At 42.3% G+C, this 21,462-nt stretch overlaps 2 protein-coding genes across 5 annotated transcripts in view; one reads left to right on the top strand and one right to left on the bottom strand.

The window, feature by feature from the left end:
• The window catches only part of LOC110535833 (ADAMTS-like 2), a 50,073-nt gene extending 38,417 nt beyond the window's left edge, over positions 1-11,656 (bottom strand). The window contains exons 1-6 of one of the 4 annotated variants that reach the window (XM_036935655.1): positions 11,518-11,656; positions 10,578-10,643; positions 10,184-10,313; positions 7,675-7,959; positions 7,126-7,267; positions 638-811 (exon numbers count right to left, since the gene is read on the bottom strand). The gene's annotated coding sequence lies outside the window, so the exon portion shown is untranslated. Of the gene's footprint in view, positions 1-637; positions 812-7,125; positions 7,268-7,674; positions 7,960-10,183; positions 10,314-10,559; positions 11,250-11,517 lie in introns of those variants that run through there. The other 3 variants (XM_036935653.1, XM_036935654.1, XM_036935656.1) reach the window with 3 other exon arrangements.
• A 247-nt stretch (positions 11,657-11,903) lies between these two features.
• Positions 11,904-21,102, top strand: LOC110535834 (solute carrier family 2, facilitated glucose transporter member 8). Its single transcript, XM_021621152.2, has 10 exons — positions 11,904-12,270; positions 15,258-15,420; positions 15,570-15,776; positions 15,985-16,084; positions 17,753-17,964; positions 18,350-18,499; positions 18,688-18,796; positions 19,049-19,216; positions 19,454-19,599; positions 19,971-21,102. The coding sequence occupies exons 1-10, from the start codon at positions 12,182-12,184 to the stop codon at positions 20,136-20,138; spliced, it is 1,512 nt and encodes a 503-aa protein (XP_021476827.1). The 5' UTR covers positions 11,904-12,181; the 3' UTR covers positions 20,139-21,102.
• Positions 21,103-21,462: the final 360 nt, after the last annotated feature.

The following is a 21,462-nucleotide window of genomic DNA, read 5'->3' as shown; positions in this document are numbered from 1 at the left end:
ACAATGCCATTAGAAAATCCTTGAGCCCTGACAATCTAGACTAATGGATAAATGACTGTAAATCCAAACAGGTGAGGTGGAACTAAGGAAAACTGGGCCTCTACTGACACCTGTTGGATTTGAGAACAGTATTGTGCCATGACAACCTCAAGCTATAGTACTATGGCCACACTCCACCATGTCACCCTAAGAGTAGTAAACACCATAGTGTTGCTGCTTATGTGGAATTCACTCCAACCCCCCCCAAACTTCCTACAGTGGTACAGCCTGTCCTTAGAGACCAGTGCAGACTGCTCCTGTTCCACTGTGCGGGTGGGGGCCAGACTGGACCCATCATACTGCAGAGGCTATCGCTGTTCAAGGGCCAATCGTACTGCTCGCTTCACCTGGCACAGCCAACACAGGAAGTGCACCTCTGCTCAGTATGAGAGACTCTTTCAATGATCTCTACGGGTGGAGGACCCAACTAAAACAAATACTGATCAATGGTGAAGCATAAGTTGAGTGTTTTATGTGATTTTGTGAATAAGAGGTATGGAAAGAGAGTTTGAACTGAAGGGCTTTATTAAGTGACCTCACTAGATGAGGGTAGATGAGTTTGCTGTCCCAGTGTCTGGGTGTTTTCCTGGTCTAGTACCTGCTGGTGGATCCTGGCGATCTGCTTGTACACGTACTGGGGTGCCACATAGGCTTTAAGCGGCTCCGCCACCTGGTCAGACTGGTCCTCTGAGGATTGGATGTCAGACTGGATATCTGTGTCATGTGACAGGGTCATCTTGTCAAGCCCACTGCAGATTCTGGGGAAACACATCTGAAATGAGCATCAACCACAATTAGTTTGACCACTTTGGGACTGGTGTACACACCCATATTTGGCCTATGTAAGGAAGGACTACAAAGCACTTCCAATTGAGACTCTCTATTGAACAGGCTTCTTTTTAGTCCAGGAGAAGTGTTCATCTGGATCTGTGCAACTGCCCTTTTGACCATTCTCAGACCGGAGTTAAATAAATATGTTTAAAAAAACACAAAAGTACATGTGCTTGATTTAGCTTTGATTCTGTACTTTGGGGGTTTTTCCATTCTATTGTACCTGGAAAACTAAACCAGGTATTTATATATCTTTCTGATTCAGGTCTGACCACTTTTAGCCGTGGCAGGGAGGGGTTGTGGACAAACAGTGTTAGCCCAACCTAACTTTAGCATGGAGGATGCAGTGTTTCCAGGCCTGGATGTTGTCCATCAGCTCGGCTTTAACCATTCTGGCCGTCTCACTGGACAGCACATCTGACACTGAGCAGCCTGGGAACAGACTCAGCAGCAGAGGGGCCACCTACGCACACACACAAAATGGCTACACGGACTCAGAGTTGACCACAATCAGAGTTGAACACACTCACAGAGCCCTATACACTTACGCACACTGACACTCGAACACATACAAACACTCACTCCATCATTTGCTCACACATAATATGCACACACATTTACAGTGCATTCAGAAAGTATTTAGACCACTTGACATTTTGTTACGTTAAAGACTTATTTTAAAATGGATTAAATTTTATTTTAAACCTCATCAATCTACACACAGTACCCCATAATGAAATATCAACTTTACATAAGTATTGAAACCCTTTACTCAATACTTGGTTGAATTACCTTTGGCAGTGATTACAGCCTTGAGTTATCTTGGGTATGATGCTACAAGCTTGGCACACCTGTATTTGGGGAGTTTCTCCCATTCTTCTTTGCAGATCCTCTGAAACTCTGACAAGTTGGATGGGGAGCGTTGCTGCACAGCTATTTTCAGTCTCTCCAGAGATGTTCGATCCAGACTCTGGCTGGGCCACTCAAGGACATTCAGATACTTGTCCCGAAGCCACTCCTGCGTTGTCTTGGCAGTGTGTTTAGGGTCGTTGTCCTGTTGGAAGACTTTAGCCCAGTCTGAGGTCCTGAGTGCTCCGGAGCAGGCTATCATCAAGGATCTCTCTGTACTTTGCTCCGTTCATCTTTCCTCGATCCTGACTAGTCTCCCAGTCCCTGTCGTTGAAAAACATCCCCACAGCATGATGCTGTCACCACCATGCTTCACCGTAGGGATGGTGCCAGGTTTCTTCCAGATGTTATGCTTGGCATTCAGGCCAAAAAGTTCAATCTTGGTTTCATTAGACCAGAGAAATTTGTTTCTCATGGTTGTTGTTTTGCTAGCATAGACTGGAATTTGTTCCGAGATTCATCCAATGGCAATGAGGAGTATACCACCTTAGTCACCGGCTTCATTAATAAGTGCATCAACGACGTCCTCCCCACAGTGACTGTATGTACATTTCCCAACCAGAAGCCATGGATTACAGGCAACATCTGCACCGAGCTAAAATACAGAGCTGCCGCAGAGCTGCTTTCAAGGAGCGGGACACTAATCCGAACGCATATAAGAAATCCCGCTACAAACCATCAAACAGGCAAAGCGTCAATACAAGACTAAGATTGAATCCTAGTACACCGGCTCTGACGCTCGTCGGATGTGGCAGGGCATGAAAAATATTACGGACGACAAAAGGGAAACCCAGCCGCGAGCTACCAAATGAGCGAAATGCCTTTTATGCTCGCTTTGAGGAAAGCAACACTGAAGCATGCATGACAACACCAGCTGTTCCGGACAACTGTGTGATCACGCTCTCTGTAGCCGATTTGAGCAAGAAATTTAAACAGGTCAACATTCAAAATTCACAGGATGTGTACTCAAAGCATGCGCAGAGCAACTGACAAGTGTCCTCACTGACATGTTCAACTTCTCCCTGACCGAGTCTGTAATACCTACATGTTTCAAATAGACCACCATTGTCCCTGTGCCCAAGAAAGCAAAGGTAATCTGCCTAAATGAATGCCACCCCGTAGCACTCACGACGGTAGCCATGAAGTGCTTTGAAAGGCTGGTCATGGCTCACATCAACACCATCATGCTGGAAACCCTAGACCCACTCTAATTTACATACCGCCTCAACAGATCCACAGATGACGCAATCTCAATTGCACTCCACACTGCCCTTTCCCTTCTTTACAAAAGGAACACGTATGTGAGAATGCTGTTCATTGACTACAGCTCAGCATTAAACAACATAGTGCCCACAAAACTCATTACTAAGGTAAGGACCCTGGGACTAAACACCTCCCTTTGCAACTGGATCCTGGACTTCCTGACGGGCCGCCCCCAGGTGGTAAGGGTAGGCAACAACACATCTGCCACGCTGATCCTCAACACTAAGGGATGCATGCTTAGTCCCCTCTTGTACTCTCCTGTTCACCCACGGCTGCGTGGCCAAGCACGACTCCAACACCATCATTAAGTTTGCTGACGACAACAGTGGTGGGCCTGATCACTGACAACGATGAGACAGCCTATAGGGAGGTCAGAGACCTGGCAGTGTGGTGCCAGGACAACAACCTCTCCCACAATGTGAGCAAGACAAAGGAGCTGATTGTGGACTATAGGAAAAGGAGGGCGGAACAGGCCCCCATTAACATTGATGGGGCTGAAGTGGAGAGGATCGAGAGTTTAAAGTCCCTTGGTGTCCACATCACCAACAAACTATCATGGTTGAAACACACCAAGACAGTTGTGAAGAGGGCACGACAACACCTGTTCCCCCTCAGGAGGCTGAAAAGATTTGGCATGGGTCCCCAGAATCTCAAAAAGTTCTACAGCTGCAACATATAGAGCATCCTGACCAGTTCCATCACCACCTGGTATGGCAATTGCACGGCATCTGACCGTAAGGCGCTACAGAGGGTAGTGCGTACTGCCCAGTGCATCACTGGGGCCAAGCTTCCTGACATCCAGGATGTACTAGGTGGTGTCAGAGGAAAGCCCAAAAAATTGTCAAAGACTCCAGTTGCCCAAGTCACAGCAGACTGTTCGGTCTGCTAACGCAAGGCAAACAGAATCGGAGCACTGTCTAGAACCAAAAGGCTCCTTAACAGCATCTACCCCCAAGCCACAAGACTGCTGAACAATTAGTCAAATGGCCACCCAGACTATATACATTGCCCCCCCCCCCCCCTCCCCTGTATATAGCCTCGTTATTGTTATGTAATTTTCTTGTGTTAATCTTTTTCATTTTTTACATTTAGTTTATTTAGTCAATATTTTCTTAACCCAATTTATTTTAACTGCATTGCTGGTAAAGGGCTTGTAAGTTAGCATTTCACGGTAAGGTACACCTGTTGTATTTGGCGCATGTGACAATTTGATTTGGTCTGAGAGTCTTTAGGTAACTTTTTGCAAACTCCAGGTGGGCTGTCGTGTGCCTTTTACTGAGGAGTGGCTTCCATCTGGCCACTCTACCATAAAGGCCTGATTGGTGGAGTGCTGCAGAGATGGTTGTCCTTTTGGAAGGTTCTCCCATCTCCACAGAGGAACTCTGGAACTCTGTCAGAGTGACCATTGGGTTCTTGGTTACTTATCCCCCGATTGCTCAGTTTGGCCAGGCGACCAGCTCTAGGAAGAGTCTTGGTGGTTCCAAACTTCTTCCATTTAAGAATGATGGAGGCCACTATGTTCTTGGGGATTTTCAATACTATAAATGTTTTGGGACACTTCCCCAGATCTGTGCCTTGACACAACCCTGTCTCGGAGCTCTACGGACAATTCCTTCGACCTCATGGCTTTGTTTTTGCTCTGACATGCACTGTCAACTGTGGGACCTTATATAGAATCATGTCAAATCAATTGAACTTACCACAGGTGGACTCCAATCAAGTTGAAGAAACATCTCAAAGATGATCAATGGAAACAGGATGCACCTGAGCTCAATTTCAAGTCTCATAGCAAAGGGTCTGAATACTTATGTAAATAAGGTATTTCTGTTTTTCTTTTTTAATAAATTTTAAAAAATTTATAATTATATAATTTATAAATAAATTTTTTAATAAACATTTCTAATAACCTGATTTTTTTTTTGTCATTATGGGATATTACATGTAGATTGATGAGGATTTGTATTTTTATATTTTTTAAATGTAATCAATTTTAGCATAAGGTTGTAATGTAACAAAATGTGTAAATGTCTGAATCCTTTTGGAATGCACCGTACATAGAGTACCAGTCCAAAGTTTGGAAACACCTACTCATTCAAGGGTTTTTCTTTATTTGTTCTACTTTCTACATTGTAGAATAATAGTGAAGACATCAAAACTATGAAATAAGTTTAACAAATAAGTAAACAAATCAGATTTTTTTTTTTTACATTTTAGATTCTTCAAAGTAGCTACCCTTTGCCTTGATGACAGCTTTGCACACTCTTGGCATTCTCTCAAACAGCTTCGTGAGGAATGCTTTACCAACAGTCTTGAAGGAGATCCCACATATGCTGATGCAGCACTCAATCACTCTCCTTGGTCAAGTAGCCCTTACACACCCTGGAGGTGGGTTTTGGGTCATTTTCCTGTTGAAAAACAAATGATTGTCTCACTAAGTGCAAACCAGATGAGATGGAATGCCTTGGTAGCCATGTTGGTTAAGTGTGCCTTGAATTCTAAATAAATCACAGACAGTGTCGCCAGCAAACCACACATGCAGAGATCATCTGTTCACCTACTCTGTGTCTCACAAAGTCACGGTGGTTGGAACCAAAAATCTCACATTTTGACTCATCAGACCAAAAGGACAGATGTCCACCAGTCTAATGTCCATTGCTTGTGTTTCTTGGCTCAAGCAAGTCTCTTCTTCTTATTGGTGTCCGTTATTAGAGTTTTTTTTGCAGTAATTCGACCATGAAGGCCTGATTCACACAGTCTCTTCTGAACAGTTGATGTTGAGATGTGTCTGTTACTTGAACTCTGAAGCATTTATTTGGGCTGAAATCTGAGGTGCAGTTAACTCTAATGAACTTATCCTCTGCAGCAAAAAAAAAAAGTTTTGATGGCCTGTCGTTTCTCTTTGCTTATTTGAGCTGTTCTTGCCATAATATGGACTTGTTCATTTACCAAATAGGGCTACCTTCTGTATACCACCCCTACCTTGTCACAACACAACTCAAACACATTAAGAAGGAAAGAAATTCCACAAATGAACTTTTAACAAGGCACACCTGTTAATTGAAATGCATACCACCTCACCTCATGAAGCTGGTTGAGAGAATGCCAAGATTGTGCAAAGCTGTCATCAAGGCAAAGGGTGGCTACTTTGAAGAATGTCAAACATAAAATATATTTAGATGTGTTTAACACTTTTTTGGTTACTACATGATTCCATATGTGTTATTTCATAGTTTTGATGTCTTCACTTTTATTCTACAATGTAGAAAACAGTAAAAAAAATAAAGAAAAACCCTTTATTTTATGAGTAGGTGTGTCCAAACTTTTGACTGGTACTGTATATATCTACCTCTATCGATCCAGTATCCCTGCACATTGTTAATAATGGTATTGGCACTGACCCTGTATATAGTATGCTTACTTTATTGTGTTCTTATTTTTTATGTTTATATCTCACTTGTTTTTGTTCTACCATGTTATTTGTTGTATTACATTGTTATTGATTACTGCTTTGTTGGTTACAAGAAAGACATTTCACTGTACCTGTCCATGTGACATTAAAACTGGAAACACACACATGTAGACAGAGGTACAGATTTACTACAGTAGTCAGTTCTGCACCAAGTGGGAGTTTCACACCACTTTATGAAACATGTATTACATAAAATGAAATGTGCGTTAAAAGAAAGAATAATCTGTTCATATACTTATAAAAAACATCCCCCCCCCAATCTGCATTGGAAACAAGTGGTGAGAGCTTAGTACTTGCATTACTAGAGTCCTTAGTCCACATTAGACCCTAGCTATAACAGCTCAGTATTATGGAGAGAGTTGATGAGACACACAGTACAGGCATTGAGGGTCTTGCCCGATCATTAGTAGGGTCCAGGAGAAGGGTACTGATGGCATCCTGCTTGGCCCCCTCCACGTTGGGCACTTTATGGTGGGGCTTTGGCCCAGTTCTCATAGTACTGTCTAACTCCAGGGTTGTACTTGATGGCCTCAGAGAACTTGTCAGAGCTGCCTCATGGTACTTCCTGCGGTGAAGACAATACACAGTGTTATGGATGACAGACTGAGACTCACCAGTCCTGGTAGCAGTGTGTGCCCAGGGTGTTGAGGATGACAGCGAGGCGGATCCAGATGGCCTGGTCATCAGGAGACATCTCCTCCGCCTGCTGGTAGTCAGCCAGGGCAAACTCCCACTCGTCCTGCTGGAGGAAACAGTCTGCACAAACCACAACCACCTCTGTAAATATCAGAGGTGATATCTACTGTCGACTCAGATGCACTCCTTCCTGAAATTGGATCTAATGGATATAGGTACTAACTTTATGCATTGATGTATTCAAGGTCTGTGAGGTGATATGAAATCAAATCTCCAGTCACTTTAAACACATCCTCTCTTGATCTCAGAGACTCCTGCCCACCGTCCATATTCACACACTATTTCTATTTCACAGAGCCAGACATCAATTGCACCTTTTTCAAGAGGGAGCCCACAACCTCTCTCATTTTACCTCAGCCAAACTCACCCCCTTCGCCTCCACTTCCTCCCACCCCCTTAAACATACCTCCCTTCCCTCATCTCTCCTCTGCTTTCCTCTCCCGTCCTCTCCTTTCCCCTCCCCTCACCTCCTCTGTTAATGTGGAGGCCGCTTTCCTCCTTCTGCTCCTGGATGGCCTTGCTGAGCAGCATGGTTTCCTCGGCGTAGAAGCTATGGGAAGAAGCACGGCACGGCAAAGTCGTTATAGGTGAGCACCAGCTGGGCCTGGGCCGCCTACTGCACGGCCCTCAGTTTTTCCTGGGTGTGTCCGCTCGGCTCCGCCCCCTGGACTCAAGCCTCACTCAGCTCCACAGCCAGGACCAGGTCCTCAATGACAGAAGTGAAGTCTTTCAGCCTGCGGTACAGAATACCCCTATGGTGCAAAATACTACATATTAGTGGATAATAGACAGTATGGAGCATATCACAGCAACACAATGTAGATTATGTATCCTCATTTGTTTACTTTAAATTGGTAGACGAGAATCCGTCTGAAAACGTGTCAACATTATCAAGCTTGTAGCTTCTAAAAAGAACATTATGAACACCTGCTCTTTCCATGACCTAGACTGACCAGGTGAATCCAGGTGAAAGCTATGATCCCTTATTGATGTCACTTGATAAATCCACTTCAATTAGTGTAGGTGAAGGGGAGGAGACAGGTTAAAGAAGGATTGCTAAGCCTTGAGACAATTCAGACATGGATTGTGTATGTGTGCTATTCAGAGGGTGAATGGGCAAGACAAAATATTTAAGTGCCTTTGAATGAGGTATGGAAGTAGGTGGCTTTTCACACCCAATAGTTTCCCCATGTGTATCAAGAATGGTCCACCACCCAAAGGACATCCAGCCAACTTGACACAACTGTGGGAAGCATTGGAGTCAACATGGGCCAGCGTCCCTGTGGAACACTTTCGACACATTGTAGTCTATGCCCTGACGAATTGAGACTGTTTTGAGGGAAAAAGGGAGAAGGGAGGGGGGGTTCAACTCAATATTATGATTGTGTTTTTAATGTTTTGTGCACTCAGTGTATATCTCTTCATTGGTAGAGGAGAATGGTCTGGTAAAATGGGATCAACCAGGCATGTATCAACTAAACCACAACATTCTTGCTTGCTGTATCAGAACCTTTACACGTACAGATAAATACTCTGTCAACAAGATCAAGATTCTAGCTTCTAACAAGAACCTTATGACCACCTGCTGTATCAGTACCCCCCTGTACATAGTCTCACTATTGTTATTTTACTGCTGCTCTTTAATTACTTGGTACTTTTATTTCTTTTTTATTAATTTTTTCATTTATTTATTAAACTGCATTGTTGGTTAGGGGCTTGTAAGTAAGCATTTCACTGTAAGGTTGTATTCGGCGCATGAGACTAATAAAATTTGATTTGATTTGAACACCTGAAGAGGTAGTGGTGCTCAAATGTATTTATAAAGCTCTTTTTTCCCAGATTTATTTATAAAGCTCTTTTAACGCCAGCAGATGTTACAACGTGCCTATACAGAAATCCAGCCTGAAACCCCAAGCAATGCAGATTTAAAGGCACAGTGGCAAGGAAAAACTCTCTAGAAAGGCAGATCTAGGAAGCAACCTTGAGAGGAACCAGGAATCAGTCCTCTTCTGGCTATGCCGGGTGGAGATTATAAGAGTGCATCGCTATTAAGGCCAGATCGTTCTTCAGTCTCAGTGCAATGCTCCAGGGCCATGTTGATCTTGGACAGGGCCTCCGTGATCTTCCCTGCCAGGGCCCTGCTGATGGCCTGCTGCCTGGCCCTCTCACAGGCCTCCTCTAGCCCAGCAGGGCACCTGCCTCTAGGCACGATGGACTGAGGACCCTGACCTCAGATCAGGGTAGCACAGTGTTACCTGTCTGGAGAAGAGTCCTGGTAATTGCCAGGGACCTTACGATATGATATTGTCACGATACTTAGTGCCAATAAGATATGTATTGCTATTTTCACGATTCTATATTTATTGCGATTCCATACTGACATTTTATTGCGATTTTATGTTCCAAACATATTGCTCACTAAATGTCTGCTGCAGAGAGACAAGAGAAAACAAGTTTTGATCAGTCAGAGAAATAAAAGTGCTGAAAACATGTTGGCTCACTATTTAAAAAGAAGATGGAGAACAAGCTATAGGATGAAAAATACTTACGTTTTGGAAGAGGCACAGCTGACTAGCGCTAGTTAACGCTACCTATGGTAGCAATTTTTGGGAGTCAAATATCTATATATCTTCCAAAAATAATATTGTGATATGTAACTGTATAGATTTTTTTCCCCCATCACTAATGAAGAATGGTCCTGTCATTCCATTAGAATGCATGTAAATTTGTTTTTTTTTAAATATTTTTTTATAGGTAGTCACTAGATGGTCCGAGAGGACAAAAGTGGAAATGATGTCACAAGTGTTGAACTAGTACATAAGCAATTTTTCCCAAAGGTTACAGCTCATAAGGTTAGTGGTTGAAATTACATTTGGTGCTAGAAATCGTCACACCTGCGTTCTTTATAGCATGGTATTGTCAGATATTGCCAAGCGTTAACACCAAGGAAACCGAGTGTGAGAGTGTCCTACTGACCTGGTTGAGCTGTTTGTGGAGACGTGCTCTGAGGGTGAGCAGATCTGCGGTCTCAGAGTCTACCTGTAGCCAGTTACTAAACAGCCTCAGACAGTCAGAATAGCGGCCCAGGGACGTCAGACATGCCAGGCTACAACAGCAACAAAGAGAGACACTTCCGTGGTTCACACCCGTGAAACATTGTTTTAAATCTTAGGTGAATAGCACCATCTGTTGGCTGTGCAAGGAGTGTCTGTCTGTAGAGATGGCTGAGGTCAAAGGATTTCACATGCCCTCCTTAGGCAGATAACATTTGGATAAAACCAAAGAAAGTGTTTGTATATAGTGGAAACAGTAACAACTATATTAATTTTCATGAACATAGCTATGTGAATACCTCAAATTTCACACTGACCTCCTCATGTGATATGACAAGCAGCAAGGCCTTGGCAAACAACTCCAGAGCATCCAGGAACATCCCCTGTGGAGTGGACAAAACTCAATAGTATCTCCATTCTCTAAACAAGACAATTACAACAGTTTTCAGATGAGATATATAAAAAGGGTGCTATCAGATTTTTACAAAGTTTTTTCAAGTGAAAGCAAGAGGTATTTCAACAGTGCTGGGTGCGTGCTTGACTGTGTGTCTGAATGTTTTCCCAGACTGTTCTGTTCTAAGAAGATCACAGGCCAGAGGTTTGTGGAGGCTCCAGGAGGCATGCATGTCTGCAGCTGATGGCTGTAGACTGGAAGTCACACATCTGTAGATAATCCTCCACCTGGCTCACATACGTCAGAACACATGACAACTTCAGACAATTATTTTATACAAATCAGACTATATTTATGTGGTTCTATACCTGTTTCTGCTGAATATGTTTTTTATTTAACCAGGCAAGTCAGTTAGAACAAATTCTTATTTACAATGAGGCCAAACCCAGACGACAATAGGACAATTGTGCACCGCCCTACAGCACTCCCAATCACATCCAGTTGTGATACAGCCTGGAATTGAACCAGGGTGTCTGCAGTGACGCCTCTAGCATTGAGATGCCGTGCCACTCGGTAGCCCAACTATTGATGGCTTTGGCGAAGCAAGTCACAGACTGAAAATTGATATGGCTATTGGCATTGCCTCTTCTCCATAGCTGCAAATTGCTAAATCTAGGTGAATGCCTCTTAAGGTAAACTCAACTCATCTTCAGAAATCATAAATGTGATTAAAGTAGCTAAAATACATTAATGTCAAAGCTACAACAATCTATTGACATGTTAAACTCAATGTTCAATGGCAGCCTTTCAACTTAAGAAAATGCTTATTGGGTTTTTATGCCGTATTTCCAAAGGTATCTCACCTGCCTCCACTACTAAGGCACATACAGATGTTGATAATTAAAAAAAATGTTTTATTTAACTAGGCAAATCGGTTAGTCTTATTTTACAACGACGGCCTAAATGCACCAATACACTTCCTTAAAGCTATATACTGGATTCTGTCCAGCCTCTGAAGCAAAGTCTTCCGCGCTGTTCCATAAACTCTACACCCGTAATCAAGTGTTGTCCTGATCAGAGCTCTATAAATATCCATCAACGATTGTCTATCAGCACCCCATTCACTAACTTCTTGTACTTTGTTTCAAAATATGATGACATTATCTTTATACGGAACACCCTGGGAACGGCTGCAACGTAACTTTTTTTAAACGGAACCGGAAATATGAATTTATAGCAAGAATGCGAATCAGCTGATTCTGTGAAAGTAAATGACCCAATTTGACAATAACCGTCCGGTCGGTCAGTTGACAAAAGTGAAACGGATATATTTTGCTTACAAAAATATTAATATTATTATGATTTTCATAAGTTCCTGAGAATGTTCTTGTTGAATTGAGGGTTTGTAGTCTCGCGTGCGGCGGTTTTCCCTTCGCGAAGTGTTTTTTGGCAAAGATTTTCGCTGGCTCTGCATGTCCAGCATCCCTGGCCTTTGTTGTTAAGTGACCGCAAACAACAGAACAAAACATGATGGAAATCCAAAATAATGAGTCGAGACGATTGCTTGATGGAGAAGAAGAGACAAGCGTAAGGTCGGAGCAGGACGAATATCTTGAGTAAGTTTGTGTTATGATTATGTCAAGAAAAGTTTTAACCCAGTGTCTTCGGTTACACTATACCACCCAGCACGATCAAATCAAACTTTATTTGTCACATGCGCCGAATAGAACAGGAGTAGACTATACCGGGAAATGCTTACTTACAAGCCCTTAGCCAATAACGCAGTTCAAGAAAGATTTAATAAAATATTTACGAAGTAAACTAAAGTAAACTAAAGTAAAAAAGTAACACAAATAAATAACAATAACGAGGCTAAATACAGGGGTCAATGTGCGGGAGTACGTTACATGTTAGTCGAGGTAATTTGTACATGTAGGTAGGGGTAAAGTGACTATGAATGGATAATAAATAGCGAGTAGCAGCAGTGTAAAAATAAATAGGTTGGGGGTTCAATGTAAATAGTCTGGGTGGCCATTTGATTAATTGTTCAGCAGTGTTATGGCATGGGGGTAGAAGCTGTTAAGGAGCCTTTTGGTTCTAGACTTGGCACTCTGGCACTGTGCGGTAGCAGAGAGAACAGTCTATGACTTGGGTGACTACTGTCCCTGGTTCGAATCCAGCTCTATCACATCCGGCCATGATTAGGAGTCCCATAGGGCGGCGCACAATTGGCCCAGCGTTGTCCTGGTTTAGCTGGGGTAGGCCATCATTGTAAATAAGAATTTGTTCTTAACTGACTTGCCTAGTTAAATAAAGGTTACACACACACACCACACTGACCAAGAAGTTACTTTGTTGGCATTTACGTATGTCCCCATTACCAGTAAAACATCATCAAAACCTATTTCTTTCACTTACTTGCTGTGCTTTCATTGTTCATTTGTTCAGTTGTTTCATTCTCAACCATGATTTCTAAGGAACGCCGTTTGGGTCTTTGTGTCAAAAAATATACTATTTGACGTGTCATGCAGTCCTCATGCCTCCTTGCAGCATGCCTAAGGCACGTTCACACAGATGATCAGGGACCCTGGGCATCTTTTTTTTTGTGTTTTTCAGAGTCAGTAGAAAGGCCTCTTTAGTGTCCTAAGTTTTCATAACTGTGACCATAATTGCCTACTGTCTGTAAGCTGTTAGTGTCTTAATGACTGTTGCACAGGTGCATGTTCATTAATTGTTTATGGTTCATTGAACAAGCATGGAAACAGTGTTTAAACCCTTTACAATGAAGATCTGTGAAGTTATTTGGATTTTTACGAATTATCTTTGAAAGACGGGGTCCTGAAAAGGGGACATTTATTTTTTTGCTGAGTGTGTGTTATATATGTGTGAAAACAATAGTGGTCCTAGAACAGAACACTGAAACTTACCATTGATTTGTCAGAGGACAAACCATCCACAGAGGTTAGCTGATGTCTTTCCAACAGATAAGATCTAAACCAGGCAAAAACTTGTCAGTGTAGACCAATTTAAGGTTTCCAATCTCTCCAAAACAATGTGGTGATCGATGGTGTCGAAAGCGACATTATGGTCTAGGAGCACGAGGACAGAAGCAGGGCCTTGGTCTTACGCCATTAAAATATAATTTACCGCCTTTACGGGTGCTGTTTCAGTACTATGAATAGGTCTAAAACCAGACTGGAGCGTTTTGTAAACTTGATTTGTCTTCAGGAAGGCAGTGAGTTGCTGAGCAACTGCTTTTTTTCCCAAAGATTTGAGAGGAATGGGAGATTTGATATAGGCCATTTTTATTTGTTATTTTATTTTTGGGTGGTCAAGGTTGGTCTTATTCAGGAGAGGCTTTATTACTGCCACTTTTAGTGAGTTTGGTACACATCCAGAGGATAGGGAGCTGTTTATTACACAGAGTTACACAAATTACGAGCATAAGAACATCAGAAGCCTTTTGAAATCGCCTATACTAATTTCTGGTGGAAAAATACATTGTTTTCACCTCCAACATTCCTGCTCTACAGCACCACAGGGTTTCATGTTTTTCAAGCGATAACATATGAAATTATCTGACGTTAATGACAATTTTTTTTAAATCTTGTAATTAAGTCAGTCATAAATATATCATTTTCAAGCACAAATTATCTTTCTTACATGATTCTGTATTTAGAAAGCAAGCGTATAACATCACAGGAAGGGTATAGCTGGCTCAAACTTGTGTGTGTGTGTGCGCGCGCGCGCTTAGATCAGGAGTGAGGGCTGGTTCGGGTGTGTCTCCCCCTCCCCTGTGCAACACCTTCTGTTTTCCCTCCTCTCCATCCCCTCCCTCGCTTTTCTCCTGTCATCTGCCTCATCCCTCTCTCCTGTGTCCACGCATCATAGTTCCCCTGGGAACCCTGTAAGGGAGACAGACGAGAGAGGTTAATGTTAGGAACAGTTCCAAGGGGCAAGTATTGAAATGAACATCATTCAAGAGGCTGCATAGAATTGGTGTGTGTCAGCTCCTTTTAAGATGTGGCATAATATTGTCACTTTGTGGTATGCAATTGTCATCATACTGGATCAATTATCTACTAGTGACACACTTTTTTTTTAAATTAAAAGTTTACCAGACATTTTCAATGTGGATTTCCTAGGAGTCATCAAAGTACACTTTAATAGAAGTACATAAAATAATGCTTAAGATAAAGAATGTGGGAATAGACCAAGTAAAATGTAGTTATTTAACACTTTAAAGAAATGTATGCAAAACTGAAATATACATTTGGTATGATTTTTGTGGAATATTTGAATGTGCGCTTCAAACTGTTTGCTTGGAATGATTTGTAGCGATCGTCTCCATCTGTGCATCCGACTCAGTTTCCCTACCAGAAAACAAGCGGCGCCGGTAAAGTCTTGTGTATTCGAGCACCCAAATTCAGGGGGATGGCTTAACTGCATTTTGCGAGTGTCTGCTTACTTGACAGCAGTAGCATACTGTAGTTTTTACTAAAAACATGGTCTAGTTTTGTTGGGTTGGTGAAGTCTTGCATGTAAATAGTGTTGTTACAATAAAGCTAATTTTTTAACCCCATCTGTTCTATATTTTCAACAGCAAGGTGAAGAATGGAAAGTTGTACCTTGCCACTTTTGCAGCAGTCCTTGGCCCCCTGAGTTTTGGGTTCGTGTTAGGGTACAGCTCCCCTGCCATCCCTGAACTAAGCACAATCACTGACCCAAGATTACAACTAGACAAAGAAGAGGCTTCCTGGTTTGGGGTAAGATAGCATTCTTGTCATGCCCCCCCCCCCTCCCCCCATAACCCAACCAGGATGAGTTTTTTTCCTGGTCAGGTCGGGGCCCTAATCATTCCTGAGTGGATTGAAGTGGACATTATCCATTTAATTGACTCTGTTCTGTTTTTCAGTCTATCGTCACGATAGGAGCTGCTATAGGGGGTCTACTCGGCGGTTGGATGGTGGACAAGATCGGGAGGAAGCTGAGTCTTATGTTCTGCTCCATACCTTATATCTTTGGTTTTACTATCATCATTGCTGCTCAGAATGTCTGGATGCTGTATCTTGGAAGGGTCCTCACAGGACTGGCAAGTGGGGTTACATCTCTAGTGGTCCCAGTAAGTACTATGGAATGTCTACTCTGATGCTATCTGCTTAAATTGACCAAGATGCATGACTGTATAAATGAATGCATGTATTCTAAATAGTTTATTTCCTCATATATTCCTATTGTACGTTGTACGTCTGTTTTATCGCTTCTAGCAATATGTCATGCTTCGTACTCTTCCTGTGTGAACATCATTTTTCTCTTCCTCTGTGCTCTAGCTGTACATCTCAGAGATGGCCCATGAGCGTGTCCGTGGGGCAATGGGCTCCTGTGTTCAACTCATGGTGGTCACAGGAATCATGGGAGTATATATAGCAGGTACGCACACCACAGATGTCCATTTGTTAGCAGCATTTTAATGTTATGATTTATTGGTTTGAATCTCATGAGAAATGTTATATGCCATTTGTATACTGTATCTGGTCAGCAGACAGGATTTGACAAGCATCTGACCATGTCATTAAGGGTTTGTCAGTGTTGTACAATTTTATGACAGAGGTTACAGCAGTAGTCATACGGGTAGAGGTAGTTGTAGAGGGCAATATTTTAATGATGTGGTGTTTTGTTCAAGGTACAAACCACCATCAAAGGCTATTCAGCTGCAATCGGTATTGTCATGTGATTATCATCGCCAGGCATGATCAAGATTCCAGCCTACTAACTGAGAATGCTCTCATTTATGCCGGCCTCACAAGCCACCGCTAAACCTAATCTAGTTACCGACATACCATGCGTGTTTCTCCATTTGCTTCCTCAATAGACAGTACCATTGCAGGAGCGGTTGGCTGTTTTGTGTCCATAGTCTCTAATATTTAGAGGCAAATGGTCTCTGGCTGAGGAATGTTGAAAGGAAGAAACGTTTCATTAACTAATTTCCTGTATATGCTCTTCTAAATATGAATTTCAATTTAATGAACCGGGGTGATGGATTTGCCTTGTACAAGCTATCCTGATCTAATTCGTGCTAGGCTAGTGATGGATACTAATAATCAACATTCTACATTTTCATTGTTCATGTTCTGGAGTTACCTTGTAAAAAAAAAAAAAAAAAAAACATAAAATTACGTAATATCAACAACACAGCTGTGGAATCCCGAACTTATTAGTTTATTTTCACACGGAATGACTCTACTAGGGTCATCACACTACTGCCTTCTCACATTCCATACTCTACTGTCTCTCTGCCTCCAGTGACTCGCTCCAGCAGGTTCATGCTCTACAACATCTGTAGAGTAGGACCCTACCTCACACAGGAAGTGGCGCAGGTCCTAGTCCAGGCACTTGTCATCTCACGTCTGGACTACTGCAACTCTCTGTTGGCTGGGTGCCATCAAACCCCTGCTATTTATCCAGAACGCTGCAGCCTGCCTGGCGTTCAACCTTCCCATGTCACCCCGCTCCTCCGTATGCTCCACTGGCTTCCAGTCGAAGCTCACATCCACTACAAGACCATGGTACTTGACTACGGAGCAGCAAGAGGAACTGCCCCTCCCTACCTTCAAGCTATCCTCAATCCCTACACCCCAACCCGAGCACTTTGTTTTTCCACCTCTGGTCTCATGGCCCTCCCACCCCCTATGGGAGGGCAGCTCCCAGTCAGCCCGGTCTTCTCTGTCATGCCACAACATACCACAATGTTGGAACCAGCTTCCCCCTGAAGCTAGGACAGCAGAGTCCCTGCCCATCTTCCCAAAAACATCTGAAACCCTACCTCTTCAAAGAGTATCTTAAATAATCACAACCATCACCCTCCCCCTCGCACCCCCTACTCACCCCACCTTTCATGAACTAACACTCGCACTTGACTTCCCCCCCTTTACTAGCGCTGACTTTGCTGATAGCTACTTTATTGAGAAAAATGTACTTCCTGTGACTGAGATATGTGTTTGTCCCACCTACATGTACATCTTAAGATGAATGCACTTAACTGTAAGTCGCTCTGGATAATGGCGTCTGCTAAATGACTTAAATGTAGATGCTTCCCAGGGCTGTCACTGGACTGGCGCTGGCTAGCGATCTGCTGCTCCATCCCTCCCACCCTGATGATGGTGTTCATGTGTTTCATGCCTGAGACGCCCAGGTTCCTGCTCTCTCAGGGTAAACGGAGGGAAGCTGAGGAGGCACTGCAATTTCTGAGGGGGCCAGACGCCCCTGCAGAGTGGGAGTGTGCCCGCATCGAGGATGCTTCTGACGACCAGGTGAGCTTTGCGTATTCCCTTGTAATCTTGAAGTATCAGACTTGCTTTAAGAAAGGCATTATGCCATTTCACAATGTGTGCGACAAAGGTATTGATTGTAGAATAATACTCAGCTAGGGAGAGAGAGTCACACCGCTGTGTTACAATTTTTATCGCGGTACCTCTCTTCACTTGCATGGTTATGTGTCTGAGTAAGTATATTTAGGTCAGCCCCACTACTGTGGGGAACCAGAGCAGAGAGAAACTTGACAGCTGAGAAACGGTTGTCCTCTACGTTGTGAATTTAGTCTGAGGAGAATCTGGAACAAAGAAGCATGCTAACACATCTGACCCATGTTAATTGGCATTAGAGGGTGTGATGACTGTGTGCTTTGTGTTAAACCAGGGAGGTAGTTTTGGGATGGCTGATCTTAAGGATCCTGGAGTATACAAGCCCCTTGGAGTGGGCATCATGTTGATGCTCTTCCAGCAGCTCACCGGTATCAACGCCATCATGTTCTATGCTGAGACTATCTTTGAGAAGGCCCATTTTAAGGTAAGAATTGTTCAGTGTTATCTGTATTTTGGCAGCTGGACCGACCAATGCTTTATTTGTATTTATTTATTGTAATTGTACTATTCATAAGCTGTAAACTGATTATCTAAGTACTATAGATACTATGAATATTGACATATCAGTGCGGTTATATGTAATAAAATAACAGGTGATTATTTGTTTTTCAGAACAGCAATGTTGCTACGGTAGTAGTAGCAGCAACCCAGGTAGTATTCACTGCAGTAGCAGCATTGGTCATGGACCGCGCTGGAAGGAAGCTTCTCCTCATCCTCTCTGGTGTGTGTCTGTCTCTGTCTGCGTGTTATCAGTTACTTATCTTTCTCCTCCACTGATTTTATAATGCATCAATAGAGTCCTTTGTAGCAATCGCTCTCCAAAATTGTAGGGCGGAAATAAGGCACTGTCAAGCTTGACATCAAATTACCACATCCATCACCCAAACTGGGCCCCAACTACCTGAAAATCCATGTTCAATTGTGAAAAGAAATGTCCCTCTCTCTCTCTTCCTCCCTCTCTTTCTCTATTAAGGAGTGTTTATGTGTCTAAGCACTGCTGCCTTTGGTGTCTACTTCAAGTTGTCCAGTGAAACCCATGGTAACTCCTCAGGACTCTCTCTAGTAGAGAGTCCCCTTGCCCAGAACCCTGCAGCTGATCTGTCATGGCTCGCACTGTCCAGCATGGGCTTCTTCATCACAGGTGAACCCCACTCTTAAATTGTGACTATTGGGGCCCAGCAAACTATCCTGGCTAGATAAAAACAATCAATTGTCTGCATTGCCTAGTAATGTTTCTTTTAGAGTATAGTTGGTTTAGTCACCTGTAAATTCTTCCATGTGTTTTGAACTTACTATCAGCCATACATTTTAAGTTCAGATCTGACATTTAGCTTAGTGTGAAACTTATTCTAATCGTCATACCTTGTGGTCAATTCAGGGTTCTCTCTTGGTTGGGGTCCCATCCCCTGGCTGGTGATGTCAGAGATCTTTCCCACGCGAGTAAAGGGGTTTGCCAGCTCTGTTTGTGTCCTCACCAACTGGGGCTCTGCCTTCGTCATCACCAAGACCTTCCAGAACCTGATGGTGAGCTGCTGTTGATTTTGGGCATCCTATATGACAGATGTGGGGGATAAAGAGATGTTGAGCGGGCCGATAAAGAGGGTTTGTGAGGAAGCCATTTAGCAGTTGTGGTTTCACTGGTTCGCATTTTCTTAGCCAAGCAGAGACACAAATGTCTATATGCAAACTTTAACAAAAAATGTATTACAGATATACAAACATTGCTGTGTATACAGATAGACACTTAATGGGCTGAACAAAGAAGTTTACTCTGCAGTTCATGTGTAGTGTCAGTACATTTTTAGAGGATCAGCTCAGAGGTCTATAAGGTAATGCTGGTAACTGTAAGGATGTATTTGGGTATTGTAATAACAATCCATGAAAATGTATTTCAGGATCTCCTAACCAGTGCTGGAACCTTCTGGCTGTTCTCTGGGTGTTGTGCGCTCAACATAGTCTTCACCATCATCTTTGTCCCGGAGACCAAAGGCAAGACTCTGGAGCAGATCCAGGCACGTTTCAAAGGGACTCCAGAACAATTAAGCTACAATAGACCAACTTAACATCAATGCCAAATATAACCTCAGCAAGGACAGTACAGTTTGGAGGGTCTCATGATACCTTGTGATTGATAGTTCTCTGGATGGTCCTTTAAGATGGGATAATCTATCGCTTTCTCTTACTTGAAAAAGTATAATGGTTGTGGCTGAGTATTATGCTCTACTCTGACTTAGTAGCGGGTCCTGGAGTCTGGGCTTTTGGCCTGTTGGGCATCCTGAATGAATGCTGGACCTCTTAAGCGAGCTTTTAATGGTACTTTTACTATTTCTTTTCACTGGAGTAATTAAATTCACACATTCAAGAAAATATTTATGAACCCAAGATATTTGTACATTTTACTTATTGATAATAATAACAACGATTACACAAACATAATGAAACACACTTTTTGTATGTATTATTTTTTCCAGTACACAAACGTTTATTGCATTATTCAAATGTGAGAACACAAATGTTTTAGCTCGTAATGATAATTGAATAGTTCCAAAAATAATATTTTGTTGTTGGCTGATGTAATGTTCTGTTTATACCATGTGGGTATACTATGGGTTACTGATGCACTTGTAATACAGGTAAAGCTGTTAAAAACTAATGCACTGAGCACATCTACACAACACTGACACTTTCTATACAGGTGAACCTTTGAACATAAAGAACCAGGAGAAGCAGGAACTGTGCTATGGTTTTAAATGTTGTTTCTGTACATTTGTAAGTGTGCACTAATTTCCTCTTGGAATTATAATTTTTCATGTCTTTTCAAATAACTATGTTAATACTCTTTTTCCACCTTTCTAAAAAAAAGTATGTAATTCATGTGATTTTGTTAAGAATGGTTGTGTGAATACAATTTAAAGTATCAATGCACACTGTAATTTAATTGACAGTTCCAAAACATTGGAACTCAAAGTGCTACACTTGTGAATGGTATAATATCGTGTTAATAAAAGAGATTTGTCTATCATAGAAGCACCTTCATTTTTTCCTTACGTATTCTATTTGGGTTTTTTCCCCTGAATGGTTCTAGGGGTTATGGTGTTGTTCAGTGGGCACTCTTAACTACAAGATTTTACGGAGTTACTGTTCATATAAGGGAATCAGTCAACTAAAAATGGTTTATTTAACCTTTATTTTAATAGGGCAGACACATTAAGACCTAGGTCTCTTTTACAAATGTGCCCTGTATATACTACATAAATATACACATGATACCCAATATACACTGACAAAAATATAAACACAACATGTAAACTGTTGGTTTCATGAGCTGAAATAAAAGATCCCAGACATATGCACAAAAACTTAATACTTTAAAATGATGTGCACAAA

This window comes from Oncorhynchus mykiss, chromosome 11 (genome assembly GCF_013265735.2).
Source record: "Oncorhynchus mykiss isolate Arlee chromosome 11, USDA_OmykA_1.1, whole genome shotgun sequence".
Taxonomy (NCBI): Eukaryota; Metazoa; Chordata; class Actinopteri; order Salmoniformes; family Salmonidae; genus Oncorhynchus; species Oncorhynchus mykiss.
This window is presented reverse-complemented; position numbering and strand designations above follow the sequence as displayed.